We start from the raw sequence: 22,766 nt of genomic DNA on the forward strand, positions 1-22,766 counted from the left end.
GTTTTAGAGTAATTTTGTTCATTTTTCTGGTTAATTTAGGGGTGTTTTAGGGTAATTTTAGGTGATTTATAGCTAATTTTCCTGTGTTAAATGGTAGTTTTAGGGGTTTTTAGTTCATTTATAGTTAGTTTTCCTGTGCCAAATGGTAATTTTATAAGTTTTACAGTTATTTTACGGGTGTAATATGCCAATTTATGTGTCAATTTGGGTATAAAAATAACGTAATTTTACCTATAAAAATCATATTTTTACAAGAGATAAATCTAAACTAAGCAATAATAAATAAAAAAATAAGTAAAAAATACCTTTAGAGGTGGTGAAAACTGTACTCTGTTAAAGTTGGCTAGTTTGTTAAAATTGGAAAAAACTAAAAATATTACAATTTAATTATTATTTTATTTATAATTTGACTGGAAAAATTGGAGAAGTTGTTTTATTTCACTTAGAGCTGATGACTGATTCAAGTGGCCTGTACAATGATCCTGAAAAGGTGGAAAGTTACAAAAGGTTTTACTGGAGTAGTGTAGTTTGGTTACTTCTAGGGGCAATAACAACGTTTGGTGTGATAATGTACTCGTTTTCGCCGAGGGTTTACTTCAATTTACTCGAGGCGCAGGCCCGCAACCCCGGCGAACTACAGTCGAAATTAGTGATGTATTCAGTCCTAATTTCAGGCATAGGCGTTTTAATCGGAGGCATTTTCCTGCCACTGAACTTAACGGCGATTGTCATTTCACTTGTTATTGCACTGGTGACGGCGTTCGCCGTAGTCGTGTTTGTGTTTCTGAGATCCTCCAAGGATTTATTCTACTCCTTTTTTGCAAGTCAAATTAGCTGCTTAGCGCTGGGAATAGTAGATTTAATTGGAACAGTGTCCGTAAATGATAAGTTTATACCCGGAAATCCCACCTACAGGATGCTCCTGTTTCACATCGGGAAACCAATTGGATACCTCCTTGTCCTCGCTATCATTTTTGTACTAGAATTTCAGTCTTTCGGACATTCACTAACTCATTCACTCGCTCATTCACTCGCACATTCACTCGGTGATAATCCGATTGGAGTAAATTCAAGTGTAGATAATTTAATTGGAGATAATTTAATTGGAGATAATTTAATTGTGAGTAGTTTTCCAGTGGAGTCAAATGTCTTGATGACGTATCAAATTATTGTAATGAATTTGCTTGCGGTGCCGATCCTAATTGTGATGATAAATTACTGTATGAAGTCTGACGAGAATCAGAGAAAGTGGCGCTCGACAAACTTAATAAACGCCGGGAAAACGTTAGCAAAGACTTTATACACTTACCTATGCCTCGAGGAATTTGATCATACGTTACTCATCGTCGAATGCTCCGAAGGATTCTTCAATTCAGCCATCCGTATCCTCATACAATTTTATCCATTTACCCCTAATTAGTTATTCTATAAGTTATTCTATAAGTTATTATATAAGTTATTCTATAAGTTACAAAATTGTTGAATAGTGTGACGATGTTGTAGTATTGTATTTGTGGGATCCGTTTCCGTATTTTAATGCTGCGTTTAAGACGTTGGTGATATTTGTGTTACACCAGGTGTTTGACTTGATTGGCCGTTGTATTCCGGCGATGATCCGGGCGTGCGTGGGGAAATTCGAAGTGTTAATGTTCAAAATACGTTCATTTGAGGACGCGCCTAGGTATAGAATGGTGTTTATGGACTCAAACTGTTTCATTGAGCCGGGGACAATGTCCAAGACTGCGGCCAGCAAGTATAGAATTAACCGTTGGATTATTAGAACCATTGTTGCCATTAGGATTTTCCTGCTCGTTTGCATATTATTACGCAGACACTTGGAGAACAGGTTCCTCAAGTTCATGACCAGTTTCCCAGCGGTAATACTGATTACAGCGTATAACTCCATGGTCAGAGGCGCATTAACATCACTAGTTTACACGCAGTTGACTTCAATTATTGAGATGGACGGCCCGAGAGTTCCTGACGATTTTGACACTAATTCCCTAACGCAGACTGTTAGAAGCTATTATCACATTTTCCAACTTGACGTGGATCCACACGTTATTGTGAGTATCCTAATTGCTTTATTTCGCGCGTATCATAACTCAGGATACGTAATCTGTAATTTTCTCTCGATAAAGTATAATACCGTACTGTTTAAGTCAAATAAGTATTATGAAAGATATGGACACTGGCCCACCGATGATTTCGACTCTCATTTCCTCAAGTTCAACTGGTGGGTTAATCAAGTATTCAAACTCATCATCAAAGACTTCACAAAACCCTTCCATTGCTAATCTTATACATATATATTATATCTATATTATACCTATATTATACTTATATTATACCTATATTATACATATATTATACATATATTATACATATATTATACATATATTATACATATATTATACATATATTATACATATATATTATGTATTAATGTATTTGTATATACAAAATAGTATACTATGTAAAGTACTGAGAATACTATGTAAGATAGTGAGAACACTATGTATAGTAGTGAGAAAAGAAAGTGTTAGGATATTAATTGAAGATGTCGATGTGTAGTTTGATGATGTGATTGAAGATGAGTTTGTTTTTGAGGGCTGAGGTTACGAATTTTTGTCTCGTGGTTTTCTCCATTAGGAGCGTGGGATTATTCACTATTGACATTAAATCTAACCCATTTGACGTCAATTCCACATCAAACTCGCTCCAATCCTCAGTTGACAACTTTTTGTCCACTTCCTCCTCCTCCACATCCATGTCATCCTTCTCATACTGTTCATACTGTTCATACTGTTCATCCATGACAATTGTATCACTGGTTATAATTCTATCAGTAGTTATAATTTTATCAGTAGTGACGGTGTTAGTTTCATCTTTGGTTAGCTCTGTCCAAAAGTTCCAATTCTGATAGAATTTGCAAGTGTTTAACAAATGTTTGAGGGTGGGTTCTGTGACTGGTGATTCCAGGTGAAGCAAGGGCTGTGTAATTTTATGTGTGAATAAAGTGCTCTTTTTTATCCTCTTTAACACTGTAAACTTGGTATCCCGCAGTAAATCCTGCCGCAACTTCTCCAACTCCAATCTCACCATTACCAACACTCCCAAACAACGTAATCTACTTGATTTCGTTGACTCCGTTGATTTAGTTGATTTAGTTGACTTAGTTGACTCAGTAGACTCTGTGGATTTAGTAGACTGTGTGGATTTGGTTAATTTAGTTAAATAATTGATGAGAGATTGTATGGATTGGAAAAGTGTGTCAAAGGGGTTGTTTGATTTATGATGTTGGAGTTGTTGGAATGGTAAATTTTGGAGAATGTGGAAGATGAAAATGTCCTGGCTACTTCCAGTCATTCGGATATCCAACACCAAACTCATCAGCACATACAAACACATTACCAAATTGTCCACAGGGTCAAATGATAATTTATCACAGTCTAGACAACACTTTGCGAGGTGTGAAATGGTGTTACTGATGTTAATTGAGTTTAGTTGTATTTCAACCTCCTCATCCGTACTCTTGCTGTAGTCTAATCCAACCACCGAATATAACACATTCAAACACAGAAATCTGTTCCTAAACAACCTCTCCACAACCAATAATCCCGTCAACACAATGCTCAGACTGTCATCTGTGTCAATTTTGTCACCACTTTTGACAGTGTCAACTCTGTTCACATTGTTAATAGTGTCAAAATTCTGAACACTGTTAACAGTGTTAATAGTGTGTTTGAGTGATAGATTGAGTGATTGAAGGTATTGTGTGAGTAATTGTGAGTCTGTGAGGGTGCGGTAATGTTCCTTCCAGATGTTGTTAAAGGATGAAACAACTTCTAAAAGAGTTTCCAGTAGAATTAGCTTATAATTTGTTGAATCACAAATCTCAAACACCTGATTCAGACACTTTAAACATGTGAAATTTAGCTCAAACAGCTTCACAGGCGTAGGTAAGCAGGATGTAACAGAATTTCTCAGAAATAACACCAGTCTCATCTTAGTACTTGGGGTACAATTATTGAAAGTAGTGTCCAGGAGTTGTAATATCACGTCAGTAGCGACGTGTGTCAGTAGATAAGAAGACATTAGCATGTCCGTAGGATCATGGGACTGCGCCTTCGCCAATATTACACACACAAACTCCATCAAAACTCCCAAATCCAACCGTAATCCCACAATATTACCCAATGAACCCAATGAACCCACTGTATCCACATTGTTAACACTGTCAACACTGTTAACACTGTCAACACTGTTAACATTGTTGTCATTGGCTTGATAAGTAATGTTTTGGAAACTGAATATTACAGAGTCAAATGTGTTGGTTGGAGGACTAAGTGTTACGGTGGGAACAGAGGGCGTGATTGCGACAATGAGTAGCGAAACGCCTTGGTAGAACTCAGGCAGCGCACTGGCGTATTTCATTAACTCGTTTAACAAATGGTTCCTCGAGTATTTAAACCTTTTATACCAATAATTTATCAAGTTAGAAAGGGTTACTAGACACTCGGTACCAAGTTCAAAGTTACCCTCCAACAGTTTAAACACCACCACAGACGTCATTATCACACTCTCCAACAACACATCATTTGTATAACACAAATCTAACTCTACTACATCAATTGTGTCAGTAGTGTTAACACCGTTAATAATGTCATTGGAGAACAACTTCATTGCTATGGAGAAGAAGTTGATGATGGTAATGATAATTTTGGTGTAAGGGTTAAAGTTGTTGAGCCACGAGTAGCCGGTCAGGGCACTAAATGAGCCCATTTCCGCCCTTACGAGAGTGTTAAAATCGGCCAAAATAGCTGCTAAACAGTGGTTCCACAGGTTTATCAGCGGAGTGTAATTACTCTCAAGGAATCGCTTAAATTTCTCAGAATTCTCATATCTTCCCATGGAAACTAGTAAATTCAACCCGTACAGAACGTGGTCTGGTAACTTTTCAGGCGGTACCACTGAAAAATTCATGTCTCTATAGTATTTGTAATGCTCCCACGGTATTCCCAACTCCTTAGCCCTGGACCAAGCTGGCACCACCCTCACATTACTCAACAAGTTCCGCACCGTAAAACTTCTATCCCTCAAATACACAGCACTCAACTGTATACTTTCAACCGTATCCTCCATTTTATCATCCATTTTATCGTCAACTGTGTAAAATGTGTGTAGATTGGTGTGTTGTAGTAACTCTGTTAGGAATTGTGTAATGTCAGTGTGTGTAGAGTTTAAATCTGCGATCGAGGGGAGGGAATACAAAGTCTTGAGAGTGTTGAAGGTATTTTCGACTAAATGACAATTGTGTCTCAAATTCTTATGATTGGATTTGTTTAAAAGGTCTAAAAAGTTGTACAGTTGTTTGCCTAAGTTGGGTAACACTTTGTGGGTCTCATCCCTGGCCAAGGCGTTACACAGCAAATATAACAAAATTGACACGTTTTTGTTAATTTTATTCGTTAGCAATTGGGGAGAGTCTTCTCTGATCAGGATCACGTACGATTTTAACGCCTTGAGGATAAAGTTGGACACCAGTGTGTTCTCCAAAAACCGGTTGAAAACCCTGAAAAAACTAGGAAATTCGCGCGATAAATTGTGCAAATCGTCCACCGTAGCGTCAAACGAACCCTGACTTATCGTCAATGATATCAATATCAACACCCTCTCATACAATAACATGTCCACTATCTCATCACACAAACCCAGGAAATATCCATACACACTTCCACCACACACACTAACACTGGGCACATTCTCACTGGACACATTATCACTATACGCACCATAGGTATACACACCGCCACTGGAGACACTGTCAGGTATGATCTTCAGAACTAAAGTATTAATGTGGTGTAGAAGGATGAGCAACTGGTGTAGATAAAAGTGGTTGAGAAACTGTTTGAAAAATTGAAAAGTCTTGGAGACGATTTTGTGTAGATCAAATGTCAGCAGTGGCAGCTCTGAGAGTTGAAAAAGTGCCATCCTGTACAATAATCCAACACTTGCCAGAAACTGTAATTCCCTCACCAGAGATACGATGAACTTTGTGCCAACGCTGGGAGTCAGTGACTGTATGAGGTCTACAGACTGCAAAACTAAACTCGTCAGTTTGTCGAAATTATGCGTAAACTCAGCCGTTAATTCAAATTTTACCCTGCAAATCCTGGTGTAAAATGACTCAACCTGCGATAACAAAAGGTATAACTGGACATAATTACCTATCCTCAGGACCTCACTATCGCGTGCAGGTAAACTATTACCATAGAGAGTTAAACTATTACCATAGAGAGGTAAACTATTGCCGTAGAGAGTTAAACTATTGCCGTAGAACAAGTGGTGTACAAAAGTGTTGTAGTGGGATTCGAGGAACTTTGTGATTGTTTGAGGGTGTGAGAGGAGAATTGATAGCAAGTTGAGGATACAATTTTTCTTGTCACGGCTTGTGTGACTTGAGAATAACAAGTTAAAACACTTTTCAAACTGTTTTTCAAACTGTTTATCCGTTAGAAAGTATCTCGCGAGACGCGAGTCTTGCAGTAGCAAAGTTAATAATTTGTACAGTAAATCTGATGAATCGAATGTTAACTGTGTGAAACTAAGTTTGAGAACATTTTCCAGCGTATTGTAGTCCATAAACTCCTTGAATAACAAATCATTCGTAATGAAATCCGACAATAAATTTATTATCTCCTCCAACTTTTCACATTTTTCCACTAAACTTCCACCCTTCTCAGGGAAATTAACCTTAGTTTCCCCCGAGTTTAGCTTAGTTTCCGCGAAATTTCCACCTTTCTCAGGGAAATTGAGCTTATTTTCGGCAAAGTTAATCTTAGTTTCGGCTAAGTTAATCTTAGTTTCAGGGAAGTTAATCTTAGATTCGGCGAGAGTGTTGAGGGATTTTTTTAAGTTTTGTATCTTTTCATATTCCTCGTTAATGCTTAGGTAATTTGTCAAATCGTTCATACTCTTGTAATTCACATGCCTATTCTCCTTCAACAACTTTCTGACACTATCACTAATCCCCCCTGTGTTAGATTGTGTGTGAGATTGTGTAAGTATGTCTGTGTGAGATTCCGTGACTCCCCCTGTGTGAGACTGTGTGTGAGACTGTGTGAGTGTGTCTGTGAGTGATTCTGTGGAGATTTGATGTTTATTTAGGTCTAAAATGTGCTGTCCGTAGTAGACGGATTTGGTCAACTTTAGCGAGTGTTTGTCTGACGCAGTTCCCAGCACTAAGTACGACAAACATTTGTAAGACCCTGTGATTAAAATTGTGTCAACTAAAGTAATTTGAGTTTTCACAGCGCTGAAAAGTCTGGAGGACTTGGACCTACCAGTTCTAGAGTCAGGCTTACCCCTGGAACTGTCACTTAGAAATGTGAGATAGTTTTGAAGTTGAAACAGTTTCAACTGTTTAAACTCACAACTCTCCGTTACCCTTACAAATACCCTCAAATCCTCCTCCAACAACGTCTCAGAACGGAATTCCACAACAGAATCAGAGGTTCCAGCGTTATATTCCCCTGAGTTACGGTTAGAATCGTGTGAATTACGGTGAGACTCACCAGAATTTGCATGAGAATGAAGTTTGTTAAGTTTTGTGCAAGCACCGTTACGGGGAACAATGAAGCTGTGGAACTGTAGAGGTCTGTCGAATCTTAAAATTTGGTGGAATAAAGGATTTTCTAAATTCTTTTGGAATCTCAACTGCGCCTCAACTTCCTCGTCAGATTTTCTAATTATCCCCGAAACCAACACATAATTTTCCCTAATCCCAGGAATCTCCAACAAGCGACTCATTACAACAATTTACTCATTATAACAATTTACTCATATTTAACATACATAAAATTATAAAATAATAAATAAAATTATAGTGTGGAAAATTAAAGTGGAAAATTAGGTGGAAAAACTGAGAAATTGTGGAAAGATTGAGAAATTGTGGAAAAACTGAGAGAATGCGTCAGATGAGTTGTGAGATGAGTGATCCGATGATGGATGTTTCGATCAAATCGTAGGCTAAATGAGTGTGAAGGCATTTGATATGGAGGAAATCCTGGCTGCCGCCGATTCCGTGCCTCCTCAGCGTGTTGACTACTGCGATTCCTTTAGCCAAGTCACCGGTAGTTAACAATTTAAACAGCCGAGTATTGGTAAAATTAATGTAAATTTCGTAATCTTGTGGTTTTGAGGTCTGAAATAGTGTGAAGTACGGCGAGTTTACGAAGTAGCTGTAGAACGCCTCAATAATACTCGGATGTGTGAATTGAAATCTCCTAAAGGCATACAAAATGTTATCCAAAATCAACATCTCTGCCAATTTCTCAACATCCAACCTTCCAAATTCGCTCTTATCCTCCACAGAATTGTTATTTTCTGTCTTATCCTCCACAGAATTGTTATTTTCTGACTTGTGAACTCCGTTGTTGTCATTTGGAGAATTCTCATTTTCTGACATGTTGTGTTCATTGTTGTGATTTGGAGAATTGTGAAACTGTTGGAAGAGTGATGTGATTGTGGATTCGATTTCTTTGATTAGTCCTTTTTCTTCGAGTTCTGAGACTCTTGCGATCAGATCCTTGTTCATTAGCCAGTAGATTGTGGGAAACGGCTTCAGCGCTGATGCTTTCTCCAGTGTGTGTTCATACGCTCTTCTGTGTAATTTTACCTTGTCAGGGCATTCCCCAGTTCCATAGAACAACTCATCCAAATTGTATTTCAGTATTGCAGCTAACGGTTCAAGAAACGGACTTGGCATAGGCTTGCCAAATATGGTAAGTACTAAATCATATAAACGAAGTGATATCCGAAGACTATAGGAATAATTATAACTTTTCACAACATGTTTACTGGGGAATAGGGCGTCCAGTGGATAACGTAACGGGTAAAGTTGATTAATGTTGTAGGCCCACTTCTTATCACCTTCGTCAGTTCCTGCGGTTTTCACAGGCTTAAACCTGTTATGTTCCCGAGTATTCAGAAGGAACGGAGAGATAATTCCCAACATAGGGGACTTACTCTCAACCCTACTTTCGTAATCTACCCTATTATTAACCCAATCTAGTAATGATTTACTCATATCCACACTATTCACTTTGTGAACACTATTCACTTTGTTACCACTATTCACTTTGTTAACACTATTCACTTTGTTACCACTATTCACTGAGTTACAACTGTTGGTATTGTGAATAGTATTATGAATGTGTATGGCGGAGATAAGTCCGAAAGGTTCTCTTTTGATTGCAGTGTTACAATAGTCAAAGTCAGTAAAGGTTAAGGTTAAGGTTTTAGGGATTATAAACATACAATTAATAGCTGAAAATGTATGATAAATCCCAAAATCTTGCCTAACAGATTCAATAAAACGATGAATCATCAGTGACCAATCTGCTGGTTCGTGATTAGTACCACCGCCTTTACGTACATCTTCAGGCTCAATTGTGAGAGTAGTAACGGAGTTGAGAAGGTGCCATAAAGTAAAATAAGACTGGGAATCGTGGATTACAAGTCTTTTCTCCAAAATTAACCAGAAAATTATAAATAAATCAAGGTATCGAATAAACTGGAAATGTAACCTCGTCTTCAAACTTTTAAAATCACCCGAAAACACATAAGACTCCTCATTTTCCTCCTCTAAACCCATTTTATCGTCCACTAAACCCATTTTATCTTTTTTCACACAAATTAGCTTTTTTCATCCAAATTATCAATTTTTACATATTTACCAAATTTAACAGAGAATCCCAGAATAGTGAACAGGATTCCTCTTTTAAAGTGTATAAAAATATTTTACACAATTGGATATAATTTACAAAATTCCTACGTTAAAAACGGGAATAAATATTTTACAAATAATTTTAACTGAAAATATCCCAGGAATTTCTCCACTTAACCAAAAATACACCGTACCATGGGGATCATTACACAATTCCAACTCTTAACACTCATTTCACAATCATTTCACAATCATTTCACAATCATTTAACATTTATTTAACATTTATTCCACAATTTAACATTTATTCCACAATTTAACATTTATTTGTAATTAATTAACATTTATAATTGTTTAAGGTATTTGACGGAGTTTTGGATTTTTTGTAAATTTGTTAAAATCTGTTGAAAATGGACGAGAGAACGTTTGTGATGGTGAAGCCGGACGGTGTTCACAGGAACTTGGTAGGTGAGGTTTTAAAGCGTTTTGAGCTCAAGGGTTTGAAGTTAGTAGCCGCCAAGTTCATGATGCCATCACGGGAATTAGTAGAAAAACACTACTCAGCACATGAAGGGAAACCGTTCTTCGAAGAACTGGTGAATTTTGTAACACAAGGACCCGTCTTCTGCACAGCCTGGGAAGGACCAAACGCAGTCAAAGTCGGCCGAACTCTTCTAGGTACTACACACTATTATTCATATTATTCATACTATTATTCATACTATCAATATTAGTTATATATTATAATGTGTATGGTGAGTATGATGGTATGAGTATAGGGGTAACGAATCCTGTGGAAAGTTTGCCGGGTACGTTGAGGGGTGATTTCGGGTTAACGTTGAGTAAGAATTTGGTGCATGCGAGTAGTAGTTTGGAGGACTCTGTGACCGAGTGTAATCTCTGGTTTAAACCTGACGAGTTTGTATCCTGGACTCCAAACACACACAAATGGGTTCTCTAACCCAACTAATCTAATACTTAACACTGTATATATAATATTACTATATATTATACTCTAGAAATTAACCATATATTATACTGTAGAACTAACCTATATTATACTATAGAAATAACCTATATATTATACTATAGAAATAACCTATAAAATAGTATACTATAGAATATACACTAATATGGTCTAGAAATAAGTTGTATGTCACTATAGTCTAGAACTAACCTATAAACTACTATATATTACTATACTATAGGACTAACATATACTATAGTATAATCTAGATTATACACTACTATATATTACTATGCTGTAGAATATACACTAGTATATAGTATAATACTATAGAAATAACCTATATATTATAGTCTAAAATACACAGTAATATAATCTAAAGTATACAATAGTATAGTCTAAAATATACACTGGTATATAAAACTATAGTACATTGAGTGTTTATGTGAGTAGAAACTGGGTAATAAGTTCAATGTTGAGTGGCTGTAGATCAGAGTATGTCTGTCCGTTTCCTACGAATAGTATTGGTTTCCCTGTGATATAAACCATTGAAAGTGCTGCACCGACTTTATCATCTACAGTGTCAAATTTAGTCAACAGCAGCGCATCAATGGTGCGGTCTGTGCCCTTTCCAATGGCCAAATTAAACTTCTTCAACTGGTCCACAGCATCATTTCCCACCAGCGCTTCGCCAACAAATATGATGAGGTTAGGATTATTCACAACAATAAGCTTGGTTAAGGCCGCCATGAGGGGTTCGTTATCTTGCATCCGGCCCGCGGTATCAATTAATACAACGTCAAATTGGTTATTAACGGCGTGTTTAATGCCTTCTTTGGCTATTTGCGCCGGGTCTTTGCCGTACCCACGCTCAAACAGGTGGAGGCCCAGGTTCGTAGTATGTGTCTTCAACTGTTCCACAGCGCCGGATCTGAACGTGTCACACGCTACTACCAGCACTTTAAACCCGTTACTCTTTAGCAAATACGCAACTTTCGCCAGTGAAGTTGATTTCCCCACGCCATTCACCCCGAGGAATACTATCGAATATATTCCACCATTAGCAACAGTGTGTTTAACCTGTTTAATCAGGTTAATTGGATCTTTGGGGGTTAGTATCCGTCTTACGGATGATTCCAGGGCTGTTCGGACAGTGCTGGAAAGTGACCTTAGAGACTCAGTCCTCTTACCCACCAGGTGTGTCACTATTGAACGGCCAATCATCTCACAAATGTCACCAGCAACGTTTTTGGATCGGAGTTTATCCGTTAAAATGCTTATCGGAGTCACTAACGACTCCTCGGTGATCATCATGTTACCAGAATACTTCAGCACTAACGTCGTAAACTTGTCCAGTAACTCCGGGCTCTTACCGACAGATTTGACATTCCCACGCTTAAACACAGATTTTACACTGTTTAACAGTGATTTAAATATTGTATTAGTTGTATCAGAGGTGTTTGTAGGTTTCATACGCGTACTATTTGTAAATTTCATAGTACTATTTGTAAATTTAATAGTACTGTTTGAGGGTTTCAGAGTACTATTTGTAGTAAGAGTGGTTTGTGGTTCAGATTTATCGGAATAGTCCAGCTCGTCCATGTCCTTTTTCGTGACATTCGTCTTCACATCCCATTGCCTCATCTTCTTATCCTTTCTACCACTAATAGTGTTGGTATTATTAGTATTAATGTCTTTGACGGGCGTAGTGGTTCTACTTGTTCCACTCTCCACATTCTGAGGTACAGAGTTAGTGTTAGAGTTAGTGTTGGAGTTAGAGTTGGAGTTAATGAGTATGCGTTTGAAATCATGGTCGAAATTGAATTGTATGGGATTGAGGAACCAGTTGACATTATTCCGTATGGCATATTCCGTCTCAAGCCTTGTTACAATCGCCTTGGAACAGGCGTTCAGTAACTCAACCAACACATTCGTGTTCTGAATTCCCTAAACCATTTTTCACACAATATGTTAAATTATTATAAATTATGTTAAGTTATGTTAAATATTGGAAAATAGTGGGAAATTGAGTAATTTGGTGAAATTTTAAACAATCAAAAATAAGCCAAAAAAGAGCCAAAATAAGGTAAAATAAGGTAAAATAAGGTAAAATAAGGGTAAATTAGTACTAAAATTGGCTAAAATAAGCCTAGAATAGAGGTAAAATAAGCCTAGAATAGAGGTAAAATAAGCCTAGAATAGAGGTAAAATAAGACTAGAATAAAGGTAAAATAAGCCTAGAATAGGGGTAAAATGGGCTAAAATAACGCGGGTGTATCAAAAAATTACCTTGTAGGATATGAAAAGAGTGGCGTCGAGAGAGTTGATTAAATTCCACCTGAAGTGTACTCCGTCCAAACAAGCATACTTATCCCCTCCCTTCTCCTACAAAATTATTCAACCAATTATATAACTAATAAGAATAATTAAGTAATAATGAGTAATAATGAGTAATAATAAGAACAATTAAGTAATAAAAAATACTTGAAGAATGATGTCGCGGATGAGTTGGTTGATGTTGGAGCATTTGTTATTTGTGATGAAGACGTTGGAGCCCTGGTCAGGGCTAAAGGTCCAAATTACAAGTCCTCCCCTCGATATCAACGCTACAGAATCGATCATTCGGTTTACTTCATCGCCCTTTTAAAATTTTATTCAAAAATCCATTCATTTACTTTAAAATTATTATTATTTAAAATTTATTCATTTATTTTAAAATTATTATTATTTAAAATTATTGGTGAAAAAAGGGTTAGGGAGGGGTGGAAGGGTGGAATCATACACAGTTGGGTGAGAAGTAAATTTTCATGTTAAATTAGTTAAATAAATTAAATAATTTGATTTTGATGTTTGAAATTTTCTATTATAAATTTTAAAATGACATTGATTTCCAGGTGCCAATTTCAGGCCTTAGGTACCTATAGACAACTGCTTGATAAAGTTTAAATTTTAATAAATTTCGTTCAATTTGATTTTTCTGTACAATTATGCGAAAATAAGATTTGGTGGGTTGATTTATTCTGATTTTATTTGGTGTGAGTGTTTTGGTTCGTTTTTTGGGTAAAAATGACCGTGCACCTGTTCCGTCTAAATTTCCGCCTCAAAAACAAGGCAAGCACTACTTTTTATATTTAATATTTTCGCCCTTTAAATTTGTAATTTTAAACACCGCCGTCACTTTTTTCGCCAATTTCACTAAATCTCTCGTGACCTGGATTTAACTTAATTCTCCGACTTCCACTGGTTATTTGTGCAAAAAATTCATTTTTAACTCTCTGGTGGATTTATTTTTAATTTTTAAATTTTTTCGCGAGGTTTAGGGATTGTCGTGGGTGTGTGTTTGTTTACGCTGATTTAGGGCCAAATTGACTTTTTTACCCCTTTTTCGCCCTAGTTTTATGCTTTAAATTTAGTAATGTATTTTACCTCTCTAGGCTAGACACGGCAAACTCTTAGACGCCCCTTCCAGCCCTGTGCGTTTCTGTACTTCTCTCTCAATTTTAGACATTTTTTATTCTATCAAGTTTCAAATTAAGTTTTTTGCCGCTTCTCTAAATTTACCTCTATTTTTTAGTCTCAGGTTCTAAAGTTTTTCCTCAATGTAACACATTTTCTTAATATTTAAACTTTCAATCACATTTAACCTTTTAATCACATTTTAACTTTTAATCACATTTTAACGCAGTTTTACACATTTTAACGCAGTCAAATTTTAACATTTTTAACGCAGTCAAATTACAACGCAGTAACAAACTACAACTAAGCCACCCTCAGTATAATAAATAACTCAAAATTAAACGTAGTAACTCAAAATTAAACGTAGTAACACAAAATTAAACGTAGTAACACAAAATTAAACGTAGTAACACAAAATTAAACTGAGTGAATCAGGATAAGATTTAAATTTTAAGTGGGATGAAGTTTATTTACAGGTTAGACAGTGTGGGTTCACCGGTTTTCGGCTCTAGTGAGACTTTTGAGATGGAACTTGAGGATGCAAACGCGGTAAGACCTGACCAAACCACCGTTTTAGACACGCTAATGACGCCTCTTAACACGCAGCTGTCAGACCAAACGAATTTAAAACCGCTCGACACTGAGGATTTAACCTCCGCCAACGCTCACTACACTCTCGAAGACTTTTTCAACTCCTACTCACAGAACACTCAACGTGATTCCTACTCACAGAATACTCAACGTGATTCCTACTCACAGAACACTCAACGTTATTCCTACTCACAGAATACTCAACGTGATTCCCACACTCAGGGTAATATTTATGGCCACGGCAACTATAGTAACGGGAATATCTGTAGGAACGAGAGTATTGACGATGTGTGTGAGGCTGGGTTTGACTTTTCGAAGTTGTTTACATCTGATGAGTCACCAATTGAGAACTCTTTTCAGTCTCTGATTGACTTGGTCAGGTGCGAAATTCCCTCCAATCTCTCCTCCATTGATCCCAACTTCAAGCCTGATCCAGCTCCTCTCGACACTATTAACTTGAGCCAGCTAAGTGACGTGGAACAGACCGACTCTGTACCCAAAGTCGACCCTCACAAGACACGCAAAAGTAAGAGGAAACGCTCACACTTTTCCAAATCCCTCAGACCCAAAACTCTCAACACAAATAGTGTAGCCAATGTAAATAGTGTGAACAGTGTAAATAGTGTAAACAGTGTGAATGGCGTGAAATCCCCGAGTGCTGTTGGTGAGGTGCATAAGAAGAGGAGAGAGATGGTGAATAGTAGGCGGATAGATTATGGAATAAACGACACTGTGGAGAATATTTACGACTTGGAGTGGCATCCGGGGTTTACGAGGCACTTGGGCGCCAAGGGCCGAAGTGCACTGTTGGAGCTTGTGAGGAAAGTTTACAGGCAGGATCCAGAGCATTATAAAGCCATTTTACAGTCTAGAAACTCACCTTCTTCTATTAGCAGTTTACCTTTCTATAGTATCCCTATGCTCTGGGAACTTGCACATCAATTTGGCATTTTTAAGCAGGCGCTAACTGTTTATAAAACGCATTGCTTCTCCAAATCAAAATCCAAGTCACACGCCTTTAAAAATGCTTCGTCCGCTTCAACTTCCGTTTCGGGGTCAGGCACCGGATCAATGACGGGTTCAGTCACGGGTTCACTCACGGGTTCGCTCAGTGGTTCAGGTTCGGCTTCAGTATCTGGGTCTGTGGGATCAGATTCTGAGAGTTTGGACTCTGAAGTTCAGTCAACAGTGAAAAGAGCACCAATGACAACAATGTCCGGCCGTCTAATTAAACGCTCTAAAAAGATTCTAGAATCTGCAGATCTGGACACCCCTGAGCTCGGCTTAAAAGTTGAGCCCAGCCCAGTTACTGTGGATCCCACAAATGCATCTAAGCTGGACTCCACTAATTTGACCTTGAAAGTGGATTTACTCGATAACAAAGCTAATGATCAAGATTTGGTTAGTTCAGAGTTGGAGACTCCAAAGAGAGTGTTGAAGACTCCAAAGAGAGAGTTGGAGACTCCCAAGAGGGTGTTGGAGACTCCCAAGAGGGTGTTGGAGTCTGGTGCGAGATCGAATTCTTGGAGTCCAAGTCCGAGTAACACTCTCAACTGTGCCAACAACTTCAACGAATCACCACTCACCTCACTTAAACGCATCCCCGTCTAATCTCATCACACTAGACTATTTATTATATACTTTATATACTTCTTATATTATGCATAATAGAGTTAATGTGTTGTTTTAACAGGCTAAAAGGTGATTTACAGTGAGTAAATCGTGTGAGTTAACGGCTCTTGTCATCTTTACCACTTGCTCCTTCCACATCCTCAACCTGAATCTTCACCTCATCAACTCTATCAGTTAATTCCTCAGTTTTCACATCTGTTTTCTCATCTGTTGATTCATCTGTTTTCTCATCAGTTTTAACTTCTGTTGGTTCATTTGAAGAGTCTTCACTTGGTATTGTGACACTGGTTTCCTGGGTTGCCTTGGTTACATCAGTTTTAACTTCTGTGAGTTCATCAGATTTATCTTCATCTGGTCTGGTTGCAGTGTCCTGAGTTGTTCTAGTTATGGTAATTTCATCTGGTCTGGTTGCAGTGTCCTGAATTGGTCCAGTAGCAGTGTCCTGAATTGGTCTGGTAGCAGTATTGTCCAGAGCTCTTCTGGTTACAGTGACTTCAGCTGGTATGGTCAGAAAAGTGACTTCATCTTGCTCAGGCACATTGTCGTCACTTGGTATAGTGCTACGTAAGTTAGTGCCGGATCGTGGAGTTCTAAACATGGCAAATGGCTCAACAACCTGGACTAACAAATCATTAACACATATTTACACTAATAAAGTAATAAATAGTAAGATAATCAGTAGCTAAGCATACTTGTTAACACCATTCTTCTACCACGGCCTCTCGTCTGATCCTCCACATCGTCAGTTGATCCACTCGATACAGTCCCTACATACACAATTAACTCATTATACACTTATTATACACTTATTATATACTCATTATACACTTATTATATACTTAGCGTATACTTAGTATATAGTTATTATATACTTATTAGTATGATATTAGTATAATAAAAGTACCATCTTGGTCCATGGCATTGGCTATTAGAAGCTGAAATAATAGCAATTTCAATAATTTGTTCATCATTTTTATACTTGCAGAATTATAATAAATAATGTGAAATGTAATTAAAAAGTATTGAAGGGCAAAAAAATTAGCTAGGTAGGAAAATTTTGACGTCGAATCATTTCACAAATCCTCAAGTTCTCTCTACACATCTGATTCATACTAGTATCCATAGCTATATATACTATTGTAATATTATTTATAGTATAAATTAGTGGTAATTTGAGTAAAAAATAATTAATTTTTGAAAAAAGGGAAGATTCCACAAATTGCTAAGGAGTGTGTAAAAATAACTCAAATCCCTTCAATCAACTCATTAAATTAATTGATTTAATAAAAAATTTAGTTTTGGGGAATTAACTCCGAATTGCGGGAGAAATTTAAAAAAATGTAAATTCCTGGCTAGCTGAGAAAATTTATCTTTAACCCCCGACTCAAATTATTCATTCCACACTTTCTACAAAAAAATTATTAAATAGTATAAATATTAGAAGATTCCACATTTACACTGTATAATCCCTGAATTAACTAATTATATGCCCTAGGAAGTCATTGTATTCTCACACTCCTATCACCGTCAACTAACATAATATTTAGATAAATTACTATACAGTTTACGAAAACTATTAATTATATACTTGATAATGTGTTAATAACTGAGATTAATAGGATGTTTGTTATTTTTGGATGATATAACAGTTGAGAATATTGGCCTCTTTTAGTGTTGTAGAGTCATCAAAATTCAACTTTTCCTGTGGAAATAGATAGAATAATCTCGGCTCTTCATGCATAGTACTACCCTTGAGACTACCGCCAGTAGTGTTGTTCTTGTTAACCTGTTTGAGATTGCTGACGTATTTTTTGATGAATTGTTTGAGCGAACGGATGGTGGCGTCTTGTGAGACTGTCAAGGTAATTATATCACCTGTAATTAACTTAATCCTCAAATTCGTAGTATCATCCTGTAAACAAGATTTTATCCTCAGTCCAGGATTAATATTCACACCAGTACCAGTTCTACTTATACTACTGGGAGTACCAGCAGCCATATCACTGTTAATCCGGGAGTAATTGGTATTATGATGAATCAGTTGTAGGTTAATGTCATGTGGTAGTTCAGGTGGTGGTTTACCACTCTTGACGTATAGTATAAAAAGGTCATTTACGGGGTCTGACAAGGTTTTGAACGGTCCATTGTCAAAGGTAAACCCATCCAGATATAAATTAATCACATGTTTCATCTCATCCATGGCTTCTATCGGTCGTTCTACCTTCATTTTCGCATTCGGTATAATCACTCCTTCAAACGCTTTATCTTGAACATTCGTTTTCACGTCAGTTGATGTGCTTACAGGTGTGTGAGCTGTAGCAGTGGCAGTAGTAGTGTCGGTAGTTTTAGTGGGATTTTTACTACTAACGTAGAGTAGTTCAACATGTTCAGGAACAATTATTTGCTCATACACTGGCACTAATCAGTTATTAACAAAGGAATTAGTTATAATTATGCTTAGTTGAGGAGTTAACTGAAAGTAATATCATAGTGTTACCGTTTGGATCTATTGTTGTTAAATCTTTTAAATCAATCATTGAATCATTCGAACCTCTCTCTACACATAAATAGTTAAGTTATACAGTAGTATAGTATTAATAGTACCATTGTCCATGCCACTGACAATTAACAATTGGACTAAGAAAAGTTTAATGAGTTTTTTAATCATTTTTGTACACCGGAAAGATAGTTTCTGAAATTTAATGGAAATGTTAGAGGGAGTGGGCTTAATTAGCTAGACAAGAAAATCTCTAGCACAAACAATTTCATAAAGAATTAACTACTATACACATGGTACTGGCACAACTGTAATGGGACTATCTACAGTATATAAATATTGTGTACAATAAAATAAGGTGTTTAGATGTGGAAAAAATAATTAATTTTTGGAAAAAGGGAAGATTCCACAAATTGCTAAGGAGTGTGTAAAAATAACTCAAATCCCGTCAATCAACTCATTAAATTAATTGATTTAACAAAAAATTTAGTTTTGTGGAATTAACTGTGAATTGAGGGAGAAATTTAAAAAAATGTAAATTCTTGGCTAGTTGAGAAAAACTGTTCTGAAGTCCCCACCCTCATTCATTTCATTCTGTAATCTGAACTAAGATGAACCAATGGTTCAAATAAGCGCAGATTCTTTATTTGTACGCTGTGGACTTGCAGCGGCTGCCTATTATCTACCTCAAGATCTCGGCGTTTTCGCCTTTTTATCAGCCATCAAACGATCCGTACAATCATTTTTATTTACTCAAATATACACAAATTAAGTTAAATTATTTGTAAAATTAAGTTTGATAATTTGTTTAGAGTGGTATGAGATTGGCTGGTCCGAAATGTTCTGGTCCTCCGGAATCTGAAGTTGATGATTTGGTGTACAATTTCATGTCGGATCGTAATTTTACTCCAGCCTCTTACGCTGTCCATAAACGTAAAAATTTCACAGTTGTACAATTATTTGATTAATTTCACCGTTGTACAATTATTTGATTAATTTCACCGTTGTACAATTATTTGATTAATTTCATCATTTTACAATTATTTGATTAATTTCATCATTTTACGCAATTTATGTACGTTATATAAATATTTAATGAGTATGTGTAAGAGATTAGTGATGTTTATCTTTGGACGGAAAGTGTTCCTCTTTGAATTCGTAGAGTGCCCAGAGTATGAACGGTCCCATGAGAATACAAGTCCACACGAGTGGTGAAATTTCATCAAATTTCGGGTCAATGTAGTCTGCGGCAAATGTTCCAGGCTTTGGTAGTCCGATTTTCATTTTCTTGTAAGACTCCGGATACGCCCTGTCAAACTGCTCCTTCGTAAATCCCTGAGCTCTTGGAGCTCTCCAAATACCTTCAACATGAAACGGAGTCGCCAATGGCGAATATTTCTCATATCTAGAAACAGGCTCAGGAGCTAACCCAGTCATGGGATTGGTCATAGAATTGTTCATAGTATTACTCATAGAATTATTCATAGGATTGGTCATAGAATTGGTCATAGGATTGGTCATAGGATTGTTCATAGTATTGGTCATAGGATTGGTCATAGGATTGGTCATAGGATTGTTGATGGGTTTATTGAGAGGTTGTGAAGTAGCCTTCTTGGCGTAACGTATAAATGTAATTCTCATCCTTAAATATATTCTTAAAAATTAAAAAAATAAACAAATTTACAAAATTATAATTTAATCAATTTCTTCACCAATTCATAAAATGATTAAAATAATATTGATTAATAATTGTGTGGTACTATGGGCTGGAAAATCTGTATAATAAAATTGTTAATGAATTTTGAGATGAAAATTAATATGCAAATTTATAAATGTGTAAAATAAATAATTTTCTTAATATTTTAAATAATGTGTGATAATGTTAAAGAAAACTATTCCTAAGCCTAATCGGAAGAAAATAACCGCAAAATCAGTCCACAATAACTTTAAAATTAACTTTTTCAGTCAGAATATCGAACTCGCCTCTGGACTTGAAGATGAACCGCCTGAAAAACCTAAACCTGGCAGGAAAAAACTCATCAAATCCGCCGAATCACGTATTTTTCTCCCCCTTTCTCCTCATTTTATCATTAATTTACCCTTAATTATCATTAATTTACCCTTAATTATCATTAATTTACCCTTAATTATCCTTAATTTACCCTTAATTATCCTTAATTTACCCTTAATTTATGTCTAATTAGTTGTATTTATGAGTTATTTTATCGTTAAATTATCTAAATATGTTAAATTGTGATATTAGGGAAAGATGACTTGGTGTCGATATTGAAGAAAAAGGGTGAATACCCGAAGATAAGATCGGATTCTGAGCGTTTTTACCAGAAACTGACAGATATTACAACATCTGACGATTTCTCACAGTTACTCGTTTTCAACCAAAATCACTTAAAATCCATCATTCCCAATACTACTGACGTTACTACTGAAAATGTTACGGAGTATTACCCGGTGTTAAATAATACGCCGACATCAACGTATGGCTTTGTGTTGGTGAGTCCCAAGAGTAAATTTGGCCCTCTTGAGAACTTGGGCGAGGGTTCGTTAGTCTTCACATTCCTGCAATTGGAGGAGAAAAACGTTTATTTCGAGAGTTTAAACGCTTCTAAATTAGGTCGTTCAGCTTGTTCTTTGTATTCCCAAGCGCTTGTTATACCAAATGATATTTTTATAATTTACAATGAAAGTTCAAAGGTTACTGCGCAAATATTTGTAGTACTCTCGAAGGTTAAATGGTCGAATGCCGACCAAGTTAAACGTGGGAAAACCATCCCACTCTCACAAATTAAATCATCTTAATTTAAATTTGAGTATCCCAGATGTAACGTAATTTATTCGTAACACATGTAATTTATTCGTAAATTATGTAAAATCATTGATAAATTACGTAGAATTATGTAGAATTATTGATAAATTATGTGAAATTAGTGTAAAATGTGAATAAATTACAGTGATTTTTACTTCATTTTGGGTTGTAGTTTGGTGATTTTCTCCTCAGTAATGGCGGGGTAATTAGTTAACAGGAGTTCCACGATGGGATCCTCAACGTCGCCCTGAGAATAATTTAACTATTAAATCATTACCTGAATGTCTATACGGTCAGACTGGCCTGGAGTGCCCTTAATCACATTCGCTCCCGTCGCAAAATGCTTTGAAAATAACTTAGCCGCCTGCTCCAATTTCACTCCTAAATCCACATTACACGATATATAAGTGGAATTAGTTAAATTTATAACTATTTGACAGTAAGTGTAAGGGTACCGAAGAGATGTAATCCTGTGACGGAGGTGATGACTTTCCGTTTAGTTCTGGCGGATTTCTGTATGAAAATTTCCTGTGGCGCTTGTTTTGGCGCTTTTTTCTTGGTTTTAACAGTGAGAGTACTGAAGCCAAGCCCGTCCAGAGCCATCATTTCCAGGGGAAAGATCTCAGGGTATCTGGAACTGCACTCCTTGAAGCATACGCCCGTCTCCCACTTATCTCCAAAGTCACAAAAGTCGTAAGGCATTGAGCAGAATCGGCAGTATTCAACTTTAAGAGGCACTAGCGGGTGCCCATTTGATGATTTTGTCTCATCAGGAAGAGATTTCGACTCGTCAGACTCAGAGTTATCTTCCTCCATTACAACAAGCTATTATACATATTTTTATTTCAAATAATGACAAATTTTATTACTATATTTTTATAGTAATTTTTAAAAATATATTTTAATAATTTCAGGAAAAATAATAAATTATGGGAACATCCTCGAAATTCCAAAATTTAACCAAATTTTCTTTACAACTTTTTAAAAACTGCCAAACTTATTAAATTTTTAAATATTTCTGAAGATGACTAAATTATAAAAAATCTCAAAGTATAAATGTAAGTAATACA

General features: G+C 36.4%; 11 protein-coding genes across 11 annotated transcripts; 5 read left to right on the forward strand and 6 right to left on the reverse strand.

The window, feature by feature from the left end:
• Positions 1-90: 90 nt before the first annotated feature.
• On the forward strand, positions 91-1,420 carry TpMuguga_02g00419 (putative integral membrane protein; the record flags this gene model as incomplete). Its single annotated transcript, XM_759892.1, has 2 exons — positions 91-145; positions 447-1,420. The coding sequence occupies 2 exons, from the start codon at positions 91-93 to the stop codon at positions 1,418-1,420; spliced, it is 1,029 nt and encodes a 342-aa protein (XP_764985.1).
• A 1,116-nt stretch (positions 1,421-2,536) lies between these two features.
• Positions 2,537-7,876, reverse strand: TpMuguga_02g00420 (uncharacterized protein). The gene has a single exon (XM_061305392.1). The coding sequence runs from the start codon at positions 7,810-7,812 to the stop codon at positions 2,551-2,553; it is 5,262 nt and encodes a 1,753-aa protein (XP_061161359.1). The 5' UTR covers positions 7,813-7,876; the 3' UTR covers positions 2,537-2,550.
• On the reverse strand, positions 7,864-9,939 carry TpMuguga_02g00421 (uncharacterized protein). The gene has a single exon (XM_759894.2). The coding sequence runs from the start codon at positions 9,677-9,679 to the stop codon at positions 7,976-7,978; it is 1,704 nt and encodes a 567-aa protein (XP_764987.1). The 5' UTR covers positions 9,680-9,939; the 3' UTR covers positions 7,864-7,975.
• Positions 9,940-10,019: 80 nt separating this feature from the next.
• Positions 10,020-10,715, forward strand: ndk (Nucleoside diphosphate kinase). Its single transcript, XM_759895.2, has 2 exons — positions 10,020-10,407; positions 10,509-10,715. Exons 1-2 carry the CDS (start codon positions 10,140-10,142, stop codon positions 10,688-10,690), a joined length of 450 nt encoding a protein of 149 aa, XP_764988.1. The 5' UTR covers positions 10,020-10,139; the 3' UTR covers positions 10,691-10,715.
• Positions 10,716-11,114: 399 nt separating this feature from the next.
• srpr (signal recognition particle receptor subunit alpha) lies at positions 11,115-13,429 on the reverse strand. The gene is made up of 3 exons (XM_759896.2): positions 13,181-13,429; positions 12,986-13,081; positions 11,115-12,643 (listed from the first exon to the last, which is right to left on the reverse strand). Exons 1-3 carry the CDS (start codon positions 13,316-13,318, stop codon positions 11,138-11,140), a joined length of 1,740 nt encoding a protein of 579 aa, XP_764989.1. The 5' UTR covers positions 13,319-13,429; the 3' UTR covers positions 11,115-11,137.
• A 138-nt stretch (positions 13,430-13,567) lies between these two features.
• TpMuguga_02g00424 (uncharacterized protein) lies at positions 13,568-16,369 on the forward strand. Its single transcript, XM_759897.2, has one exon. The coding sequence runs from the start codon at positions 14,612-14,614 to the stop codon at positions 16,352-16,354; it is 1,743 nt and encodes a 580-aa protein (XP_764990.1). The 5' UTR covers positions 13,568-14,611; the 3' UTR covers positions 16,355-16,369.
• Positions 16,370-16,472: 103 nt separating this feature from the next.
• Positions 16,473-19,043, reverse strand: TpMuguga_02g00425 (SEP domain protein; the record flags this gene model as incomplete). Its single annotated transcript, XM_759898.1, has 5 exons — positions 16,473-16,996; positions 17,068-17,142; positions 18,023-18,793; positions 18,873-18,932; positions 18,980-19,043. The coding sequence occupies 5 exons, from the start codon at positions 19,041-19,043 to the stop codon at positions 16,473-16,475; spliced, it is 1,494 nt and encodes a 497-aa protein (XP_764991.1).
• A 353-nt stretch (positions 19,044-19,396) lies between these two features.
• On the forward strand, positions 19,397-19,901 carry TpMuguga_02g00426 (uncharacterized protein). Its single transcript, XM_759899.2, has 2 exons — positions 19,397-19,605; positions 19,685-19,901. The coding sequence occupies exons 1-2, from the start codon at positions 19,492-19,494 to the stop codon at positions 19,838-19,840; spliced, it is 270 nt and encodes an 89-aa protein (XP_764992.1). The 5' UTR covers positions 19,397-19,491; the 3' UTR covers positions 19,841-19,901.
• Positions 19,855-20,609, reverse strand: TpMuguga_02g00427 (putative integral membrane protein). The gene has a single exon (XM_759900.2). It carries the CDS (start codon positions 20,511-20,513, stop codon positions 19,986-19,988), a length of 528 nt encoding a protein of 175 aa, XP_764993.1. The 5' UTR covers positions 20,514-20,609; the 3' UTR covers positions 19,855-19,985.
• Positions 20,610-20,661: 52 nt separating this feature from the next.
• Positions 20,662-21,751, forward strand: TpMuguga_02g00428 (uncharacterized protein). The gene is made up of 2 exons (XM_759901.2): positions 20,662-20,929; positions 21,136-21,751. The coding sequence occupies exons 1-2, from the start codon at positions 20,752-20,754 to the stop codon at positions 21,687-21,689; spliced, it is 732 nt and encodes a 243-aa protein (XP_764994.1). The 5' UTR covers positions 20,662-20,751; the 3' UTR covers positions 21,690-21,751.
• A 37-nt stretch (positions 21,752-21,788) lies between these two features.
• On the reverse strand, positions 21,789-22,765 carry tma22 (Translation initiation factor SUI1 family protein). The gene is made up of 3 exons (XM_759902.2): positions 22,152-22,765; positions 21,974-22,077; positions 21,789-21,943 (listed from the first exon to the last, which is right to left on the reverse strand). Exons 1-3 carry the CDS (start codon positions 22,510-22,512, stop codon positions 21,848-21,850), a joined length of 561 nt encoding a protein of 186 aa, XP_764995.1. The 5' UTR covers positions 22,513-22,765; the 3' UTR covers positions 21,789-21,847.
• Between the last annotated feature and the right edge of the window lies 1 nt (position 22,766).

The sequence above is a fragment of the Theileria parva genome, chromosome 2 (assembly GCF_000165365.1).
Source record: "Theileria parva strain Muguga chromosome 2, complete sequence, whole genome shotgun sequence".
Lineage (NCBI taxonomy): Eukaryota > Apicomplexa > Aconoidasida > Piroplasmida > Theileriidae > Theileria > Theileria parva.

Excerpts from the sequence above, each read along its gene's own strand:
- TpMuguga_02g00420 (XM_061305392.1), bottom strand. The coding sequence starts at position 7,812 with ATGAGTCGCTTGTTGGAGATTCCTGGGATTAGGGAAAATTATGTGTTG.
- TpMuguga_02g00421 (XM_759894.2), bottom strand. The coding sequence starts at position 9,679 with ATGGGTTTAGTGGACGATAAAATGGGTTTAGAGGAGGAAAATGAGGAG.
- ndk (XM_759895.2), top strand. The coding sequence starts at position 10,140 with ATGGACGAGAGAACGTTTGTGATGGTGAAGCCGGACGGTGTTCACAGG. Across the intron at positions 10,408-10,508 it reads AGTCGGCCGAACTCTTCTAG|GGGTAACGAATCCTGTGGAA; the intron begins GTACTACACACT and ends GTATGAGTATAG.
- srpr (XM_759896.2), bottom strand. The coding sequence starts at position 13,318 with ATGATCGATTCTGTAGCGTTGATATCGAGGGGAGGACTTGTAATTTGG. Across the intron at positions 13,082-13,180 it reads TCCGCGACATCATTCTTCAA|GAGAAGGGAGGGGATAAGTA; the intron begins GTATTTTTTATT and ends ATAATTTTGTAG. Across the intron at positions 12,644-12,985 it reads CTCTTTTCATATCCTACAAG|GGAATTCAGAACACGAATGT; the intron begins GTAATTTTTTGA and ends AAAATGGTTTAG.
- TpMuguga_02g00424 (XM_759897.2), top strand. The coding sequence starts at position 14,612 with ATGAAGTTTATTTACAGGTTAGACAGTGTGGGTTCACCGGTTTTCGGC.
- TpMuguga_02g00426 (XM_759899.2), top strand. The coding sequence starts at position 19,492 with ATGGTTCAAATAAGCGCAGATTCTTTATTTGTACGCTGTGGACTTGCA. Across the intron at positions 19,606-19,684 it reads TATCAGCCATCAAACGATCC|AGTGGTATGAGATTGGCTGG; the intron begins GTACAATCATTT and ends TAATTTGTTTAG.
- TpMuguga_02g00427 (XM_759900.2), bottom strand. The coding sequence starts at position 20,513 with ATGAGAATTACATTTATACGTTACGCCAAGAAGGCTACTTCACAACCT.
- TpMuguga_02g00428 (XM_759901.2), top strand. The coding sequence starts at position 20,752 with ATGTTAAAGAAAACTATTCCTAAGCCTAATCGGAAGAAAATAACCGCA. Across the intron at positions 20,930-21,135 it reads CATCAAATCCGCCGAATCAC|GGAAAGATGACTTGGTGTCG; the intron begins GTATTTTTCTCC and ends TTGTGATATTAG.
- tma22 (XM_759902.2), bottom strand. The coding sequence starts at position 22,512 with ATGGAGGAAGATAACTCTGAGTCTGACGAGTCGAAATCTCTTCCTGAT. Across the intron at positions 22,078-22,151 it reads CACAGGATTACATCTCTTCG|GAGTGAAATTGGAGCAGGCG; the intron begins GTACCCTTACAC and ends ATGTGGATTTAG. Across the intron at positions 21,944-21,973 it reads CTGACCGTATAGACATTCAG|GGCGACGTTGAGGATCCCAT; the intron begins GTAATGATTTAA and ends AATTATTCTCAG.